The sequence below is a fragment of the Lycium ferocissimum genome, chromosome 7 (assembly GCF_029784015.1).
Source record: "Lycium ferocissimum isolate CSIRO_LF1 chromosome 7, AGI_CSIRO_Lferr_CH_V1, whole genome shotgun sequence".
NCBI lineage: Eukaryota > Viridiplantae > Streptophyta > Magnoliopsida > Solanales > Solanaceae > Lycium > Lycium ferocissimum.
This window is the reverse complement of record NC_081348.1, coordinates 49,252,020-49,268,053: the sequence shown is the minus strand read 5'-3', so window position 1 is coordinate 49,268,053 and position 16,034 is coordinate 49,252,020. Positions and strand designations below refer to the sequence as shown.

The 16,034-nt window shown below is 34.6% G+C and overlaps 1 protein-coding gene across 1 annotated transcript; it reads right to left on the bottom strand.

Annotated features, from left to right (window-relative positions):
• Positions 1-10,999: 10,999 nt before the first annotated feature.
• LOC132062938 (aluminum-activated malate transporter 2-like) lies at positions 11,000-15,603 on the bottom strand. The gene is made up of 6 exons (XM_059455400.1): positions 14,908-15,603; positions 14,499-14,639; positions 13,808-14,080; positions 12,911-13,023; positions 12,587-12,730; positions 11,000-11,547 (listed from the first exon to the last, which is right to left on the bottom strand). The coding sequence occupies exons 1-6, from the start codon at positions 15,191-15,193 to the stop codon at positions 11,056-11,058; spliced, it is 1,449 nt and encodes a 482-aa protein (XP_059311383.1). The 5' UTR covers positions 15,194-15,603; the 3' UTR covers positions 11,000-11,055.
• Positions 15,604-16,034: the final 431 nt, after the last annotated feature.

The following is a 16,034-nucleotide window of genomic DNA, read 5'->3' as shown; positions in this document are numbered from 1 at the left end:
GAGGCAACAAGTTGTATTCAGCTTAAGTGGACTTGTAATTTGTAAGAAGAAAAAGTTATTTGCAAGTGGTTGATGATCAGTATCATATATGTAAAGACATTATGAGTTTCACTTCCTGTGTTTTTGGCACATCTGACCAATATTAGAATAATAATTAGATGTATATGGCACTTTTTTTATAATTGAAAAAAGACCAGTAGCGCATAGTTCAATATTTTATGTTAATTGACTCGCCTCTCTATTCTTGGTTACAATTCAGAAATAGCCAGTTCATGCTATGAAATTGAAAAATAGTTATCGCTATTGAGTTTTAAATTCTACGAATAAAACTCTGCTGGAATGGAAGCTCTGATGTCTTTTAAAGGACATGGAGAGACTTCAGAAAGGGAAAGCACATACCTGTACATTATCATTCATCAACCTATAAAAGGAAAGAAAACTTCCAACAATTGCCTCTTATGAAGATATTTGAGATCGTATAACCTATTTTTTTCTCGCAACAACTGCAAGGATTTTCAATTTCAAGATCGTATTTAACTAGCTCTCTTGAAGAGTAACACGTCATACACTTCCTATAATATCTTCACTAAAGTTAAAATATTAGACAACTAAAACAAGGGATTCTTAAATTAGCAATAAAACATTATAATATTTGTAGTAAATTCTGCCGACCACCGGCAAAAGCAACAAGAGGAGTTTCACGTGTGAAATTTGAAACTTTATAGTATTGACCATTCTTTAAACATAGGGCCATAAATTAATAAACATTTTTTTTGTTCTTCTCTACTTAAATATTAGACTTTTGGTAAAATTCAAACCTGTAATGTGCCCCTACTCACGGATCACATACTGCGCTCTTATCATTATATACGACAATTTTTGCGATTCACACTTTGATGAATGATTAGGTGAATTGAAAGAAGTGGATACGTTCCGTAATGAAGGAAAACTTCTGTTATTGAATGGAATTAAAAATGTCATTTCATATCATATTACCTAAAATATTTGTGTAACTCTTAATTGAGACCATTTATTTAACAACTTGTGTATTAATAAAGTAACCACTTGATGAGGTCACCCTCTCAAAGTAGCCACTCAAGTTATAAGAACACATTAAGATATATTTCACCTATGTAAACGTAGAAGTAAGGCCGTTATGTATAAGAATTGACCTTATTCTAACAGAACAATCAAGAAATTCCAATAATGCAAGTCTCTAATGTGTTGGCTGGCTAATAAAATATATTCATTACAATGCAAACAAGCAGAGTCTTAGTATTTAGTATTTATTACTAAATACTAGAACAGTAGTACTGAACACATATAAGCTCTCCGTACAAGTCTTATTACCGTTAGGTCCAACGGTCAATTTTTACCCCCAAATCACATCTGAACCTCACGCACCGTCCCTATGGGGACGCCAATTCCCCCGGAACCGGCACGTCTGGGGAGATAACAGCTGATAAGACTGGAAGAACGAATAATATGGAAGAGACGACCCAAATTCTTAACTATGCTAATGCTATTCAGGCTCCTATTGCACCGATACCTAGTAAAACCTGATTTGGGAATCCTAATTTGAAGGCTCGTCAAACTACTCACAATGGAGTACCAGCAATTCTTTTTAAAGCAAATGAATTCTATGGGGAGATGACAGATAATGTAAGTACGCACTAGTGGGCAAATTCATCCGAACATGACCCCAAATTGAGAAAATTCAATCTAAGTTTGCGGAGAAGATCACAGTCAAAGGTAAAGTACAAATTGGTGAATTTGATTTTCGCACTGTATTTCTGGACTTCTATAATGAAGGAGACTTTAAAAATGTTTGGTATCGTCGATTGATTGAAATTGAGGGGCAGGTCATGTGGCTTGAAAAATGGTCTCCTGATTTTAAGCCAGATGAGGACTCCCCTATAGTTCCTGTCTGGGTTCTTTTACCAGAATTACCATTTCACTGCCATACATGGCATTATTTGAAACAAATTGTCAGGCCGATTGGCATACCTCTTATAATGGGCCTTGCTACTGAACATCGAACTAGACCTAGCATGGCTAAAGTGAGGGTAGAAGTGGATCTTACTAAAACCAAAATCACTTCAATATTTATTGGATCAGAGGCTGAATCGAGTCCTATAAAAGGTTTTTATCAGAAAGTTGAATATGAGAGTGTCCCAAAGTGGTGTAGATTTTGCAAGATATTAGGACACTCCATAGTTCAATGTAGAAAAGTGGAGCAAAAAAAGACTGAAGAAAAAGCCGTTATGGAGAAACAGTCTACCAATGAAGTTGTTGAAACTAGTGCTACTCAAGAAGAGGACAAAGGAAATGAAGAGAGGAACAACGTCAATCATGAGGACAAGAATGCTACTACAAATAAAGGAAAGAAAGGGAAGAATAAACCAAAGGAAAATAGGCCTGAAATTAATGATGGTGATCAGGAAAGAACTGATCCAGAGAATAATAAAGTGACAAAGAAAAACACCAATGAGAAAGGGCAAAATAAGAGTAGGAAGGACAAAAGTGAAAAAGTTGGGATCCGTGATAGGGATGAGTCAGTGTTGAAAGGAAAGTTGAAAAAAATCAAAGAGAGAAGAAAGAAAAAAGTCCCAAAGAAGAGAACCAAGGTCAAAATCAGGATACGAAAGGAGAAAGAAAATGAACAAAGCATAGGGGATAATATGGAACAGATCAAGAACAAAGCTGTTGATATGGGGTTGGATAAAGAAGGCAAGGAAGCAAGATCCAATGAGGTAGAGAAGGGCAGAAATGAACAAGATAAAGAACAAGATAGAGCTCCTGATATTGAAAATGATCCTAAAGTGAACAGCCAAGAAGAAAGCACAGGGAAGCAAAACAATGTAAATGCTCATGTCCCTGATGAGTCATCTAGTTTACATACCAATGAAAAAATTCAGTCTGGAATCAACATCGTAGTGGATCTAAATAGCAATTTGCTTGACAATTACATGTCACAAGAAGGGGTAGATGCAGATGATGAGGAAAAAAATGAAGTAAACAACATTGCTATGAGAGATAATAATGGAATCTTTGACAGAATGGAAGGTGAGACCGAGGCACAGCAACATATGAAAGAAGTTTGTGGGAGAAATGGTATATCTCCTGTCAGGAGTGGTAGAAACAAATAGAGAAAAAATGACAGGGATAACAGTTTCAGCAGAACTTTATCTTCACCTCCTATTAGAAACAACGAGGGCTTGGACAACAGCTATGAGGAAAATATGGAGGACAAAGCAACTACTGAAGAAAGTGAGGAACAAATACAAGCTACAGAGAGGACTGACAAGGAAATTAATTCTGCTAGAAGAGGCATGAGCAGAAAAAGGAGGAACAATAAGAACAATAGAACAAGCTAGAAGGACTCTACATCTCCTTTAAGGAAAGGTAGGAACAAAATCAATAACTTGTAATTGTTTTTATGATTAGTGCAATCATATGGAAAATAAGAGGAGTTAGATCCAAAAAAGCTATTCAGAGACTCAAAAGATTGGTAAACAGAAATAAAGTTGACATGGTTGCAATTTCTGAACCCATGGTAAATATGAATAAAGTTGTAGGATACAAAAGGTATCTAGGCTTTAACCAGTGCATTCCCAACATCACTGGAAAGGTATGGTGTTTTTGGAGAAACAATTGTATTGTGAAAATTATTCAGAATCATGAATAACATATTACTATAAGCATAAAAAAACATCAGGGAAGTGAATAGCTCTTTGTTACTGCTGTGTATGCCAAGTGCACAGAAGCTGAAAGGAAAGACATGTGGGAAAGTCTAGAAGATCTTAATAAAACTATCAAGGGGCCATGGACTATTGGGGGAGACTTCAATGTCATACTTCATCCTGATGAAAAACTAGATGGAATTCCTCATAGGAATGCCAGAAGTTTTGATTTTAGTGAATGTATGGACTCTTGTGGTATGTTTGACATTGGTTACTATGGCTCTAAATTCACTTGGTGTAATAATTGGAGACCTAGTAAGAGAATTTGGTTGAGGCTGGACAGAGTGTTTGTAAATGATGAATGGGCTCAAAATACTCTAGCAATACTATAAAACATCTGGCAAGGACAAGGTCTAACCACAGACCTCTCTTGTTGAAATGTGACAATATCCATACTAATGGTCAAAATATTTTAAATTCTTGGATTTTGGGGTGTAACCAAGATAACTTCTTGGAGATTGTCAAGGAAGTTTGGGATCATCACATCATGGGAAACCCAATGTGGATTCTCTAGCAAAAGCTTAAAAGAGTGGCTAGGAGATTATCTAAATGGTTCAGAAAGGAAGTGGGAGATGTCAATGATCAGGTGGAAGCTTGGGAAAATAAGATGCAAATATTGGAGGATGAAGACCTACTAAACAGATCAGAGAACAGCAGACAAGATCTTAACAAGGGACATCTTTGAATATGTATATTGGCTTGGTAAGTAGGAATCCCTTTTGAAACAAAAAGCCAAGGTAAGGTGGTTTGAAGAGGGGGACATTAACATCAAATATTTCCATGCTGCTATAAGGGATAGAAGAAGAAGAATGGGTATCAACAAGATCAAAAACAAAAGAGGGAACTGGATCTCTGGTAATGAAAAAATAGCCAAAGGTGCTGTTAGACACTATAAGCACCTGTTCAATCTTAAGCCTAGAGCAATGGATCCTAGAGTGCTAGACTGCATACCTACATGTATCAATCAGGAGGATAATATCAACATTGCTAAGTGTCCTCAAGAAGAAGAGATTAAGAATGTTGTTTTTGACATGAGTGTTGACAGTGCCCTAGGACCAGATGGATTCTCAGGTAAGTTTTTTCACTCTTGCTGGGATATTATTAAGAAGGAGGTAATAGAATTTGTTCAGTTTTTCTTCTTGAAAGGAAAACTGACTAAGTTCTTTTCACATACCCTATTAGCTCTAATTCCAAAAGTTGATTCTCCTGATAATTTTGCTGATTTGAGGCCTATAAGTCTTAGTAGCTTTTCCAGTAAGATCATAACAAAATTTCTATCTAAAAGGCTTAACCCCCTTCTGCCAGGCATGATTTCTGAAAATCAAAGTGGTTTCTTGAAAGGTAGGCTTATAACCGAGAATATTTTACTTACACAAGAAATTGTTCAAGACATTAAAAACAAGAATTTAGGGGGCAATGTTGTTATCAAATTAGATATGGCCAAAGCTTATGATAGATTGTCTTGGCCTTTTATTATTGTTGTTCTTCACAAATTTGGTTTTTCCAAAGAAGTTATAAAGTTGTTTATGGGTAATGTGTCAAATGTGTGGTACTCCATCGACATCAATGGCACTAGAAATGGTTTCTTTACATCTTCTCAAGGTCTCAAACAAGGTGATCCCCTTTCTCCATCTCGCTTTATCATTGCTGCTGAGGTTTTGGCTAGACTTCTTAACAGACTGATCAATAGTAATCATTTCATTCCTTTTGTAATGTCCGATAGAGGTCCTGTTATTAACCATCTTTCTTATGAACATGATGTTGTCATTTTTACTAGTGGTAAATCTAAATCTATTAAGATTATCATGAATCAGATTCAGTGATATGGTAAAAGCTCTAGTGAAAAGTTAAACAAGAACAAATGTTTCTTCTTGACTGCTCCTAGTACTGGCCCTAGCAGAATAAACAAGATTAGAAGTGCTACCAGTTTCCTCAACAAAGATTTTCCTTTTGATTATTTGGGGTGCCCCATTTATATAGGGAGGAAAAGAAATGAATACTTTGAGAAGCTGTTGTCCAAGGTCATTAAAAGGTTAAATGGTTGGCAGCAACATGCTTTCCTATGGAGGAAAATATATTCTGATCAAGCATGTAATTCAGTCCCTACCTATATATACATTGACAGCTCTTACTCCTCCTAAAGGAATCATCAAGATGATGGAGAGGCATTTTGCTAGATTTTTTTGGGGTTCTAATGCTGATAAAGACAAGTACCATTGGAGTTCATGAAGAATATGTGCTATCCTAGAAGTGAGGGGGGAATTGACATGAGGGATATGAAGGATATATGTGATGCTCTTAATATCAAGAAGTGGTGGAGATTCAGAGGACAAGATTCTATGTGGGCAAAGTTTACTAAAGCCAAATATTGCATTAGAGCTCATCCTATGTCTAAAGTATGGGTATCTAGTAATTCCCATATTTGGAAAATCTGACTCAAGCTAGAGCAAAAGCTAACATAATATGATCTAGAAAATTCATAGTGGGAACAGCAGTTTCTGGTGGGACAATTGGATAGGCTATGAAGCCTTAGCCACCTACTGTCCAGACCAAAGACATCCTGTTAATATCACTGTGAACAACTTCTTCAACAACCAGATTTGGGATGCTCAGAGACTGCATAATGTTCTTCCAGGATGGCTAGTAGATAACATCGTCAATATGAAGATTGGCTCAAATAATAAGACTGACACACTGTTTTGGAATGCTTCATCAGATGGCATATTCACTAACAGGACAGCTTGGGACTCCATCAGAGATGCTAGAATGACTGATCCCATTTTCAAGAATATGTGGAATAATAGTGTTCCTTTTAAGTTTTCCTTTCTTATGTGGAGACTGATAAAATTTAAGCTTCCTTTTAATGATGTTATTTGCAGGTCTTGGAACAGAAGCCCAATGGACTGCTTATGTTGTGCAGACCCACAGCCTGAAACCATCAAGCAATTCAGAGCCTGCTCAAAGCTTATGGACATACTTTGGTCAGCCTATGGGGATCAGATATCAAAGCAGAACAGTGAAAATATTACTACAAGATTGGTGGCAAACTAAGGGGAAGAATGCTATTCAAAATATGATGATACAAATCACCCCCATAGTGATTTGTTGGATACTGTGGACCACAAGATGTTCATGTAGATATGGAACACAGACCAGATTTTATGTAAGAAGGATGGAGCAACGATGCCACTGGTTGATTAAATCGGCAATGGATAAAGCTTATCCAATGCACAAGATGGACCTACAATGGAATTAATTGTGTGAGGCTGTTGATAAAATGAGGCATAAGACAGTTACTAAGATTGTGAGATAGAATATGCCTAATGAAGACTGGATTAAAATCAACACTGATGGTAGTTTCATGAGAGAAGATGGGAAGGCAAGAATAGGGGGAATTGCTAAGGACTCTGATGGAAATATGCTCTTTGCTTTTGCTGCACCTGTGCAATGTAGAGATCATAATATTGCTGAAGCTTTAGCTACTCTTTTTGCTATGCAATGGTTCAAAAACAATGGACACAGACACTGCATTTTGGAAATGGATTCTCTGATCATTGTTGACATGATGAGAGGACATCTCAGAATATTAATTTAAAGGCCATTATAGAAGACGCTGCTGAACTAATTGTCAATTCTGAGATCATTTTTGCACATTGTTACAGAGAATGCAATCAGGTGGCCGATCATTTGGCTAAAGTAGCTACTATGTTGAGAGAGCAAAGAGTCTATGACACCATTGAGCAGTTGCCTGATGGTGCAAAAAAGCCTTTCCTCTCTTACTGGACAAGAGACAAGTTCCTAACATTAGGATTAGATATGACAAGGCCAACTTTTTTGTTAGCTAAGTGTATAGCCTGTACAATAGGGTAATGTTCTTTGCATTTATGGAGTAGCATTATTATAAGGCTGCAATGCAGCCTGTGATGTATACATGGGGTTTTGGTCTAGTCCCCTCCATATCTTTTGTGTACCATTTACATAAATAAATACATCACCACCAGGAGATAATGAGCAAGGAATATCCGTCTTTCTGCTAAACAGGATGGATTGAACTCATAATTCATTAGATGCTTTTTATGAATGTCAACTAAGTATCGTAAGTAAATTGCTCCCGGTTGTTCAATCATTTGATAACCAGAGTCATTCTTTGATAAATGATCACTATGAGTCGACTCAATAGAATTTGATCAATCTATTTTCTCGTCGTTAAGGTGGAGAACCGAACCAAGAATTCTCTTTCTTCATCGGCAATCGAATCATTCGCATGTGATTCTATTTTATCATCAATCCAATCCCCATTCACGTTTTTTCTTTTTCTTATCAATGAATAGATCTCTTTACTTTTATGACTTAGATGTCTCGTATTTCTCAAAAAGATGATTCGATTGATGGAATTTGATATGAGATCGATGATCTCGATGAAATTGATATTCCAATCTTTCTTCTTAGAATGTATTGATTTGACCCCATAAGCAGGACCAGGCATGTTGCCGCCGAAAGCGAACCCCGTATTTCTTTAGAGAATCTCCTAATTGTTCCGAGCAACTAGAAAGAGATTCTTTAACCGAGTAAAGAATTCGGTTCGGATGTAGGATACCTATAAGTTTTGCAACTCAATCATAGATGATGGAATCATCAAAGATTTGACCTTTTCGAACATCGTCCGTAACTCACTAGAGGCCCGGGAAACAAAGAAAAGATGTGTACGAACGAGATATCCAAAGAACAAGAAGAAGGAAAAGGATTGAATAGAGGAACTCCCGAGCATTTGGCGATCTCGGATGTGTCGATATCAATGGTGACTCATTATTTCGATGAATCATTTCTTCTATTTAAGAAGATTATGTAAACACTTACTCGAGATCTCACTTATCTCACTTATCGATTCCATTGTGGAAGACACAATTTTTTTTCAAGAATTCGCCATGATATACCCGATCCATGCATAATATCGGGAAAAATGGATACAAATTTTTGATCGCTACTTAGTATTGGCAACGAAAAAGTATCTAAAAATATCAAATTTAGATATTTGTACCCCGTCATAAGGAACCATGGCATATATGTTTGGAATAGATTCCATTTTGAGAGAGTTGAAAAAGCACTATCTCGTTGAAAGGTTCTATACATCCGCCCTTTCTCAACGCATTTCTTTAGACAGAGACTCCGTTTTTTCCTCTTTTCGGATGATAAATCTTTCTCAGAACATGGAGTATTCACTTAATCTTGTTAGGTATAGGTGCTTTTCTTCTAGTATTCAAGGCTCTTTATTTTGGGGGCGTATATGATACCGCTCAGGGAGGGAGGGGAGATGTAAGAAAAATTACCAACTTGACCCTTAGCCCGAGTATCATATTTGGTTATTTACTAAAATCCCTTTTGGAGGGGAAGGATGGATTGTTAGTGTGGACGATTTAGAAGATATAATCGGAGGACATGTATGGTTAGGTTCCATTTGTATACTTGGTGGAATCGCATATACGCGCACTTGTATATATATATATATATATATATATATATATATATTAAGTATTGTGCGTAAGTATTGATATTTATCTTTCTTAAGTCATAATTTATGTTTGAGATCACTAATAATGCTATATATATATATATATATATATATATATACACCTTAAGTATTGTGCGTAAGTATTGATATTTTATCTTTCTTATATGTCATAATTTATGTTTGAGATCACTAATAATGCAGTAGCTAGTAGAGATTGTTATTTTACTAAGTAAAAGTTCAATGTAAAGCACACTTTACCCTTCCATTATGCAACACAATCTAAATTCGCGTTGTGTAAAATTTATTAAAAGCAAAAATGCTGCCTATCGGGACTCCTTCCATTTTTAGGACACGAACTCCACCTAACTATCTCCGCAAAGTGACCACTACATAAAAAGTATCCAACACAAAAGTAATTAAGATGATGAAAAGTTAGAAAAAACATATAGTTCAAGTTTAACTATACTAGATTTTTTTTTTAAGCCTCTCTATTGTTGTAAATCTTACGGAAAATACTTGATCACAAATCTTGTCAGAAAATACTTGATCACGAATCTTGTCGGAAAATACTTGATCACGAATAGTCGAATACTTGTAGGGAATTCTTCAAAGCTTGAAGCATGTCAATTAAGACACTGTCGTTAAGGATATTTCACCCGGTACAGGTGTATCCCCCCAGGATTCAACAAGCTCTTCTAACACAAAACTGAGAGCCAAAATCTAACAAAGATTTCACAAGTGTAGATAAACCAGCAAAAGAAAATAAGAAGAAGAGGAAATTTGTTCTTGTTCGTTTTTTCTATCTCTCATATGACCACACAAGATCATGTATATAACCAAAGAAGAATGATATGGTTTTGTAATCTGCAACGTTCAACTATCTATCACACATATGGTGCCTGAGACTCCTGTCACGTACACATCCAAACTTTAAAATAAATAAATGGTAGTGATGCATTATGCAACAGTATTAACCAATTGTTAGTTTCACTTATATTAAATTTAACTCATCACAATTTCATTTTCTGGTCAGTAATAGTAATAACAACATGATCATCATCATGAGAAGAACAAGCATGGATTTTTCTGCTGCCTTAGCTTGTAAGTTGCTCCTCCTTCAATATTATTATTTGATTCCATTGCTCGACCACCTTTGTATTAATTTCTTTATTTTAGCTGCTTATAAAATGAGCTATTGAAGCAAGATGATTAACGCCTTTTTCCTCCCACATGAAGTCTTGTGGCCCTACTAATTTGGATTCGCGCCGTATAAAATTTATTAAAGGTCCTGTCAAAATAATTTATTTTCAGGGCTTGAGCCCCACCTAACTATCTGTTTTAGCTTTCTTATAATCGTATCCAGTGTCTAGCCCAGGTTAATTTGAATTCGTGCCGCAAAGACCCATTAAAATAGAAAACGACCCCTACCAGGATTTCTTCAATTCCTAGGGCTCGATTCCCACCTAATGGCCTTTTTTGTGTTTCATGTCCGATGTTTGGTGCCCGCTCTAGTGCCCCAACTAATTTGGATTCACGTACCATGCATAAGGCCCATTAAAAGCGAAAACACGCCCCATTCCCAAGGCTCGAACCCCACCTAACTATTCGTGGCATAAAAACGTATCCAACAAAAAAGTGGCAATTAAGATGATGAAAGGTTAGAAAAAACCATATATTTCATTTTTATAGTACTAGAATTTTAGAATTAACCATCTCTCTATATATCACACAAATGGTGAAACTTCTATCAGACAGTCAAACCTTTTGCATCATGTAGAAGTATTAACCAATAAATTTAACACATCACAATTTCATATTTTGCTCGTTAATAGTAATAACAACATGATGATCATCATGTTGAGAAGAACAAGCATGGACTTTTCTGCTTCCTTGTGTTGTTGCCCCTTCAATATTATTGTTTGACTCGATTTTCTCCACCACCACCTTTGTATTAATTATTTCTTTATTTTTGGTCCTCTTAAAATTTGCTAATGAAGCAAGCTCATTAACCCCTTGTCCAATTTCTTCAACACAAATCACAATATCTGTTAATATTGATGCAATTGCAGCCACTGGAATCACTTCTAGTAAATTAATTTCTTCCCAACTAATGCCGGATTTGAGAAGTGAATTTAAATTCTTGGCTGAATTTTTAGCATTTGTGACATGTTGTTCAGCTGAAATTGGCAAATTCATTTTCCTCACAGCTTGGGATAGTTCTTTTAGTGCTTTCCCACATTCTATGCTCATTTTCTTTGATGTTTCTTTGATCATTCCTTTGATCTCTTCTGGTGCCTGAAATAGAAAGAGTTTGAGTTCTAATCATTGACGGTATAAGAAATTAGCTATATATATATGATCAGGTCAAGTAACTTGTAAGTCAACTATATATATACAATAGATTAATTTTTTTGATAAGTATTATTAATTGGTAGCCGAGGGGCTATCGAAAACAGCCTCGCATGCCCTATAGAGGTAGGATAAGGTCTGCATACATCATACCTTAGCTTCCCTACTCCCAGATCCAACTTATGGAATTACACTGGATATGTTGTTGTTTGTTGTTGTATTATTAATTAGTACCATGGTAAACATGTTATGACCGACATGCTATTGTCGGTTAAAATTTACTGATAGTATAAAAAAATATTTATATTGTTAGTCAGTGTATATATAACTTAATTTAAAATAGGAATATTGAAGAGTTTAATTAAGTACTATGCATTTATGAAGTTGAGATATTTTGTATGATCAGGTGACTTAAAAGGTAATTATAGGAAATTCTGTAAACCACTCAAAGGAGTACCAATGGCCGTCAAACCCCGAAAGTGCTTTCCTTATCGGGTGGAAAAAAGATAAATATTAATTTGAAAGAAATGGTAATGAATCAACTATAATATGTTAAACTAGGCTGATAATTTTGATGTATACAACCTAATCCTTCAAAATAAGGATAAATAATCTTTTTAAGAGTTTAAGTTCTATGAATTGACGATACAAAATATATTTATAAAATGATATTACATATAAGGCAATTACAAGTGAATAAAGATAAAAAGTATTAGTTGGTAAATCGATAAAAAATTAATAATTTACCTGCTAAACTATCCGTGTATATAACTTAAATCGATTTTCTTAATTTATATTTAATTTTGGTTCTTCAAACTAGACGAATTTAGAGCAGATCACCTTTTTATATGTATCTAGAACTAGAATAGCTAAAAGAAATATTCATCTTTATATATATATATATATATATATATATATATATATATATATATATATATATATATATATATAAAAGATCATATTTAAGAAGTTAATAAATAATTACTTTGATTTCAGAGTTGATATAGCAATTGAGTGCATCAATCCTGCATGCACATTGCCTAATGAGACCTCCAATTTTCAAGTATTGTTTCCATGGATGTCTATATTTAAACTGCCCATGCCCTGGCTCCCATCTTGCAAAATTAGCCTGAAAAAAATAAATATTAAGAATAATGTAAGATAAAATTAAATAATTGAGTTAATTAGAAAATAAATACTGATACTTGTTTAAAAAAAAAAAAAAAAAAAAAAAGATACTTGTTCAAGAAAATGAAAAAAAAGAATCACATTTTTGGAAAGGAAAAAAAAAAGAACACGTGTCACTCACCAAAGCTTCTTCAGTATTCTTTGAATTGAGGACACTTTTGTACTCTACCAAGGATTTTTTAGCGTCTTTTGACTCTTCAACCACTGATGATCTAAAAATCTCATCTCCAAATCCTGAAATTTTCATTAAAATGTATATAAAGTTATAGAGTAACATATAAAAGAGGATTCTAATTTTCGTTTTTATGTTTGTGAGAAAAATCTGCTTGTCAAATATCAACCCAAATAAAATTGAAATTCTGAATTCTATAGAAGCAAAGGAAAAGTACCAAGTCAATATCATGCAAAATGTATATTTAAAAAGTGCACTTCTTAATTTTTCTTTTTTCTTTTTCAAAAAAACATAATTTGTTATCAGTGTGTCACGTATCCGGACGTTTCTTTCAAAAGTAATTCCTAACATGTCTGCCAGATATGTTTCATAGGCAAATACGAGAGATACAAATTCTACTTTTATGTAAGCAATAGCTTATTAAAATTCATTCGACAATCGTCATGGCTTATAGTTCAATAGTTCAGTAAGGAGTCGTTTGGTTGGGAAACAGTTGTCCCCGGATTACTTATCCCGGGATTAATTATTCCACCCTTTCACAGGGATAAAATAACACTACAATCCCGGAATAACTAATCCCGAGATTAGTTATACCGTGATTTTGTTCCACTAAACGCAGGATAACTCATCTCAAATTTAATTCCAGGATTATTTATTCTTATCCCTTGTACCAAACTAGCCCTAAGAGTCTTTCGGATAATAAGTATCGCTCTTTTGACTCACGATCAATTCAAAAGACCAGGTGTTTCGTCATGATGCATAATATATTTATTTATGTATAATATTATCAGTTCTATGATCTACCAACAATTTTTAAAAAAAAGTACGGATAATTTATTTTTTTACCTTCTAAGAACTTGCCAAGCTTCTCCATATTTTGAGCCACTAACTTGTGCAGATCTTCACCAGCCCACACAGGGCAAACAAATATTGAGACAATAACACAAACAGATGCACCAAGGAGTATTGTGGACAACCTTTTATGTGCCATGTCAATTATTTCGTCCACTCTAAATCCAGATATTGAAACCAAACAAAATGTCAAGATGAAAATCAACATCCCATAATCATATCTGGCCTTCACGTGAGGAAAGAATCTTATGAAAGTTGATGCAAATGCTGCATGAAAAAGAAGGATGAAATTGTCATGTTAGTAATAGTTTTTAGAATAAGGAATTAGCTAGCAACCGAACACAGCAGAACTTCGCCACTAATACCATTTAACGACGGATTATCAAAAAATCATGATAGCTACTATGGGATTCCTATTTTTTTTGGTAGTGCATGTTGAAAATGCTGCATATGCAAGAGATTGAACAGAGAATTCTGGGAACCATCAGTACCAAAAAAACAAAAATCTATTTAACGATGGATTATCAAATTATCATGTTAGCTATGAGCTATATAATGACAGATTAGCGATGTATAAACAGAGTTAATTCCTGTTCTTTGTTTTTGTCTTGTAGTATGCATGATGATAAATATTGATAGTTAGGTAAGCTAAAAAAGTAAGTACTAAATAAACAAATATCTATACCTTGTAGAAAGACAAACAGCCCAAGTAGTATTGGCTCCACAACTTTACCAGTTGCACTAGCCAAATAATGTGCACCAACCCCTAGTGCACCAGCAAGCAAGGTTGCCATTCCCCTATTTAATCCTTTTCCAAGTGTTGCACCTGAAAAATAATTTATAGAAAAATAGTTACTACTAAGTAATGATTATTGCCGTCATTAATTTGTTAAATTTTCATATGCCAAAAATATCACGGTACGTCAACCAGCACTAACGACATATAACTTTCATCGCTAATCGTATTTGACGTCTGATCGATCAGCGACAAATTTTACAGCTAACTCTTATGAGACCTAAAGTTCAAGGGATATACACGTGCTGTCAATTACGGTCATATAATATGAGACAGAAGGAGTATATAACGTACCAACGTAAAAACTCGAAGACCACAACAACAGTCATGATAGCCCACATTGCTGAAACACCAAAACTATTGTAAAGGGGTTGGAAATAGTAGAATAATGAAACCAAAGTGAGTGCTAATCCAACTTTAAGTGAGTGAATCACTCTTCTTGGATCATCTTTGCCAATTTTCTTGAATTGCTTAGCAATTCCAACAATCTTAGCAAATAATTTTTCAGGCAAGGACTTAAACCACAATAATCCATTGATTAAAAAATTACTAGGCTTCTCATTGTTCATAGAAGTTATCTCCATAGTTTAAAAAATTGGAGCAAAATTTGCATAAAAATGCAAATAAATCCAAAAATAGAAGGTGGGAGACAAGAAAAAGACAAAGAAGTTTAAGGAACAAAGAAGTTTATGGGATTGCTAAGATATGTTGTGTCTGATAGCCTCATATTTATAAGAAGAGAGGATTAAAGAATAATGGATGGTGACAAAACAAGAAAATATTTTAAATTTTGTAAGTTTTTTTTTTTTTTTTTTTTTTTTTAGTGAATATGTTTGGTGCTACTTTTTTGTACGATGGAAGTACAAGGAAAGTGCATTAAAAAGAGAGGTTGAAAAATGATGCAAGTGAATGTCACTGTGTCTGTTTTTTTTTTTTTTTTTTAATATTTTAATTATCCATCTGTTATCCACTTTGAGCCTAACGGGTAAAAGTAAAAGTTATAAGTTGTGTTTAGAACAGGGCAATCCATTTCTTGGGATCTTTCCAAGAACTTGACAAAATTGGAATTGGTTGGCCATATAGCATTTGTTTTTGTTTTCTCACCTAGTGTCCATTGTACAATCTGTTTTGAAGGTCGATTAATTTGGATTTGCATCGAAAGATTTCATTTTGGATGTAAAACGCTCTCAACCAAAAGAGGATTCAATAGTTAGAGCACGAAAACAAGACCTTTTAATTAAGGATGAAGAGGTACTTACCATAGTGGATTTGGCACTGGTTGGCCATGTAGTATTTTTTTTTTCCCGTTTCTCATACAATATCTAGTACTGTTTTTGGGGCCTCACTAATTTAGATTTGTGCCTGAAAATATTACTTTAGCGGTAAGGCGCTCCCTACCAAAAACGATTTCATTTTCTGAATCAA

What these genes read in the sequence shown, in the direction of transcription:
- LOC132062938 (XM_059455400.1), bottom strand. Translation starts at nt 15,193, where the DNA reads ATGGAGATAACTTCTATGAACAATGAGAAGCCTAGTAATTTTTTAATC. An exon ending in TGTGGTCTTCGAGTTTTTAC is followed by an intron (nt 14,640 to 14,907) that starts GTTGGTACGTTA and finishes ATTATTTTTCAG; the next exon opens with GTGCAACACTTGGAAAAGGA. An exon ending in ATATCAACTCTGAAATCAAA is followed by an intron (nt 11,548 to 12,586) that starts GTAATTATTTAT and finishes TTTCTATTTCAG; the next exon opens with GCACCAGAAGAGATCAAAGG.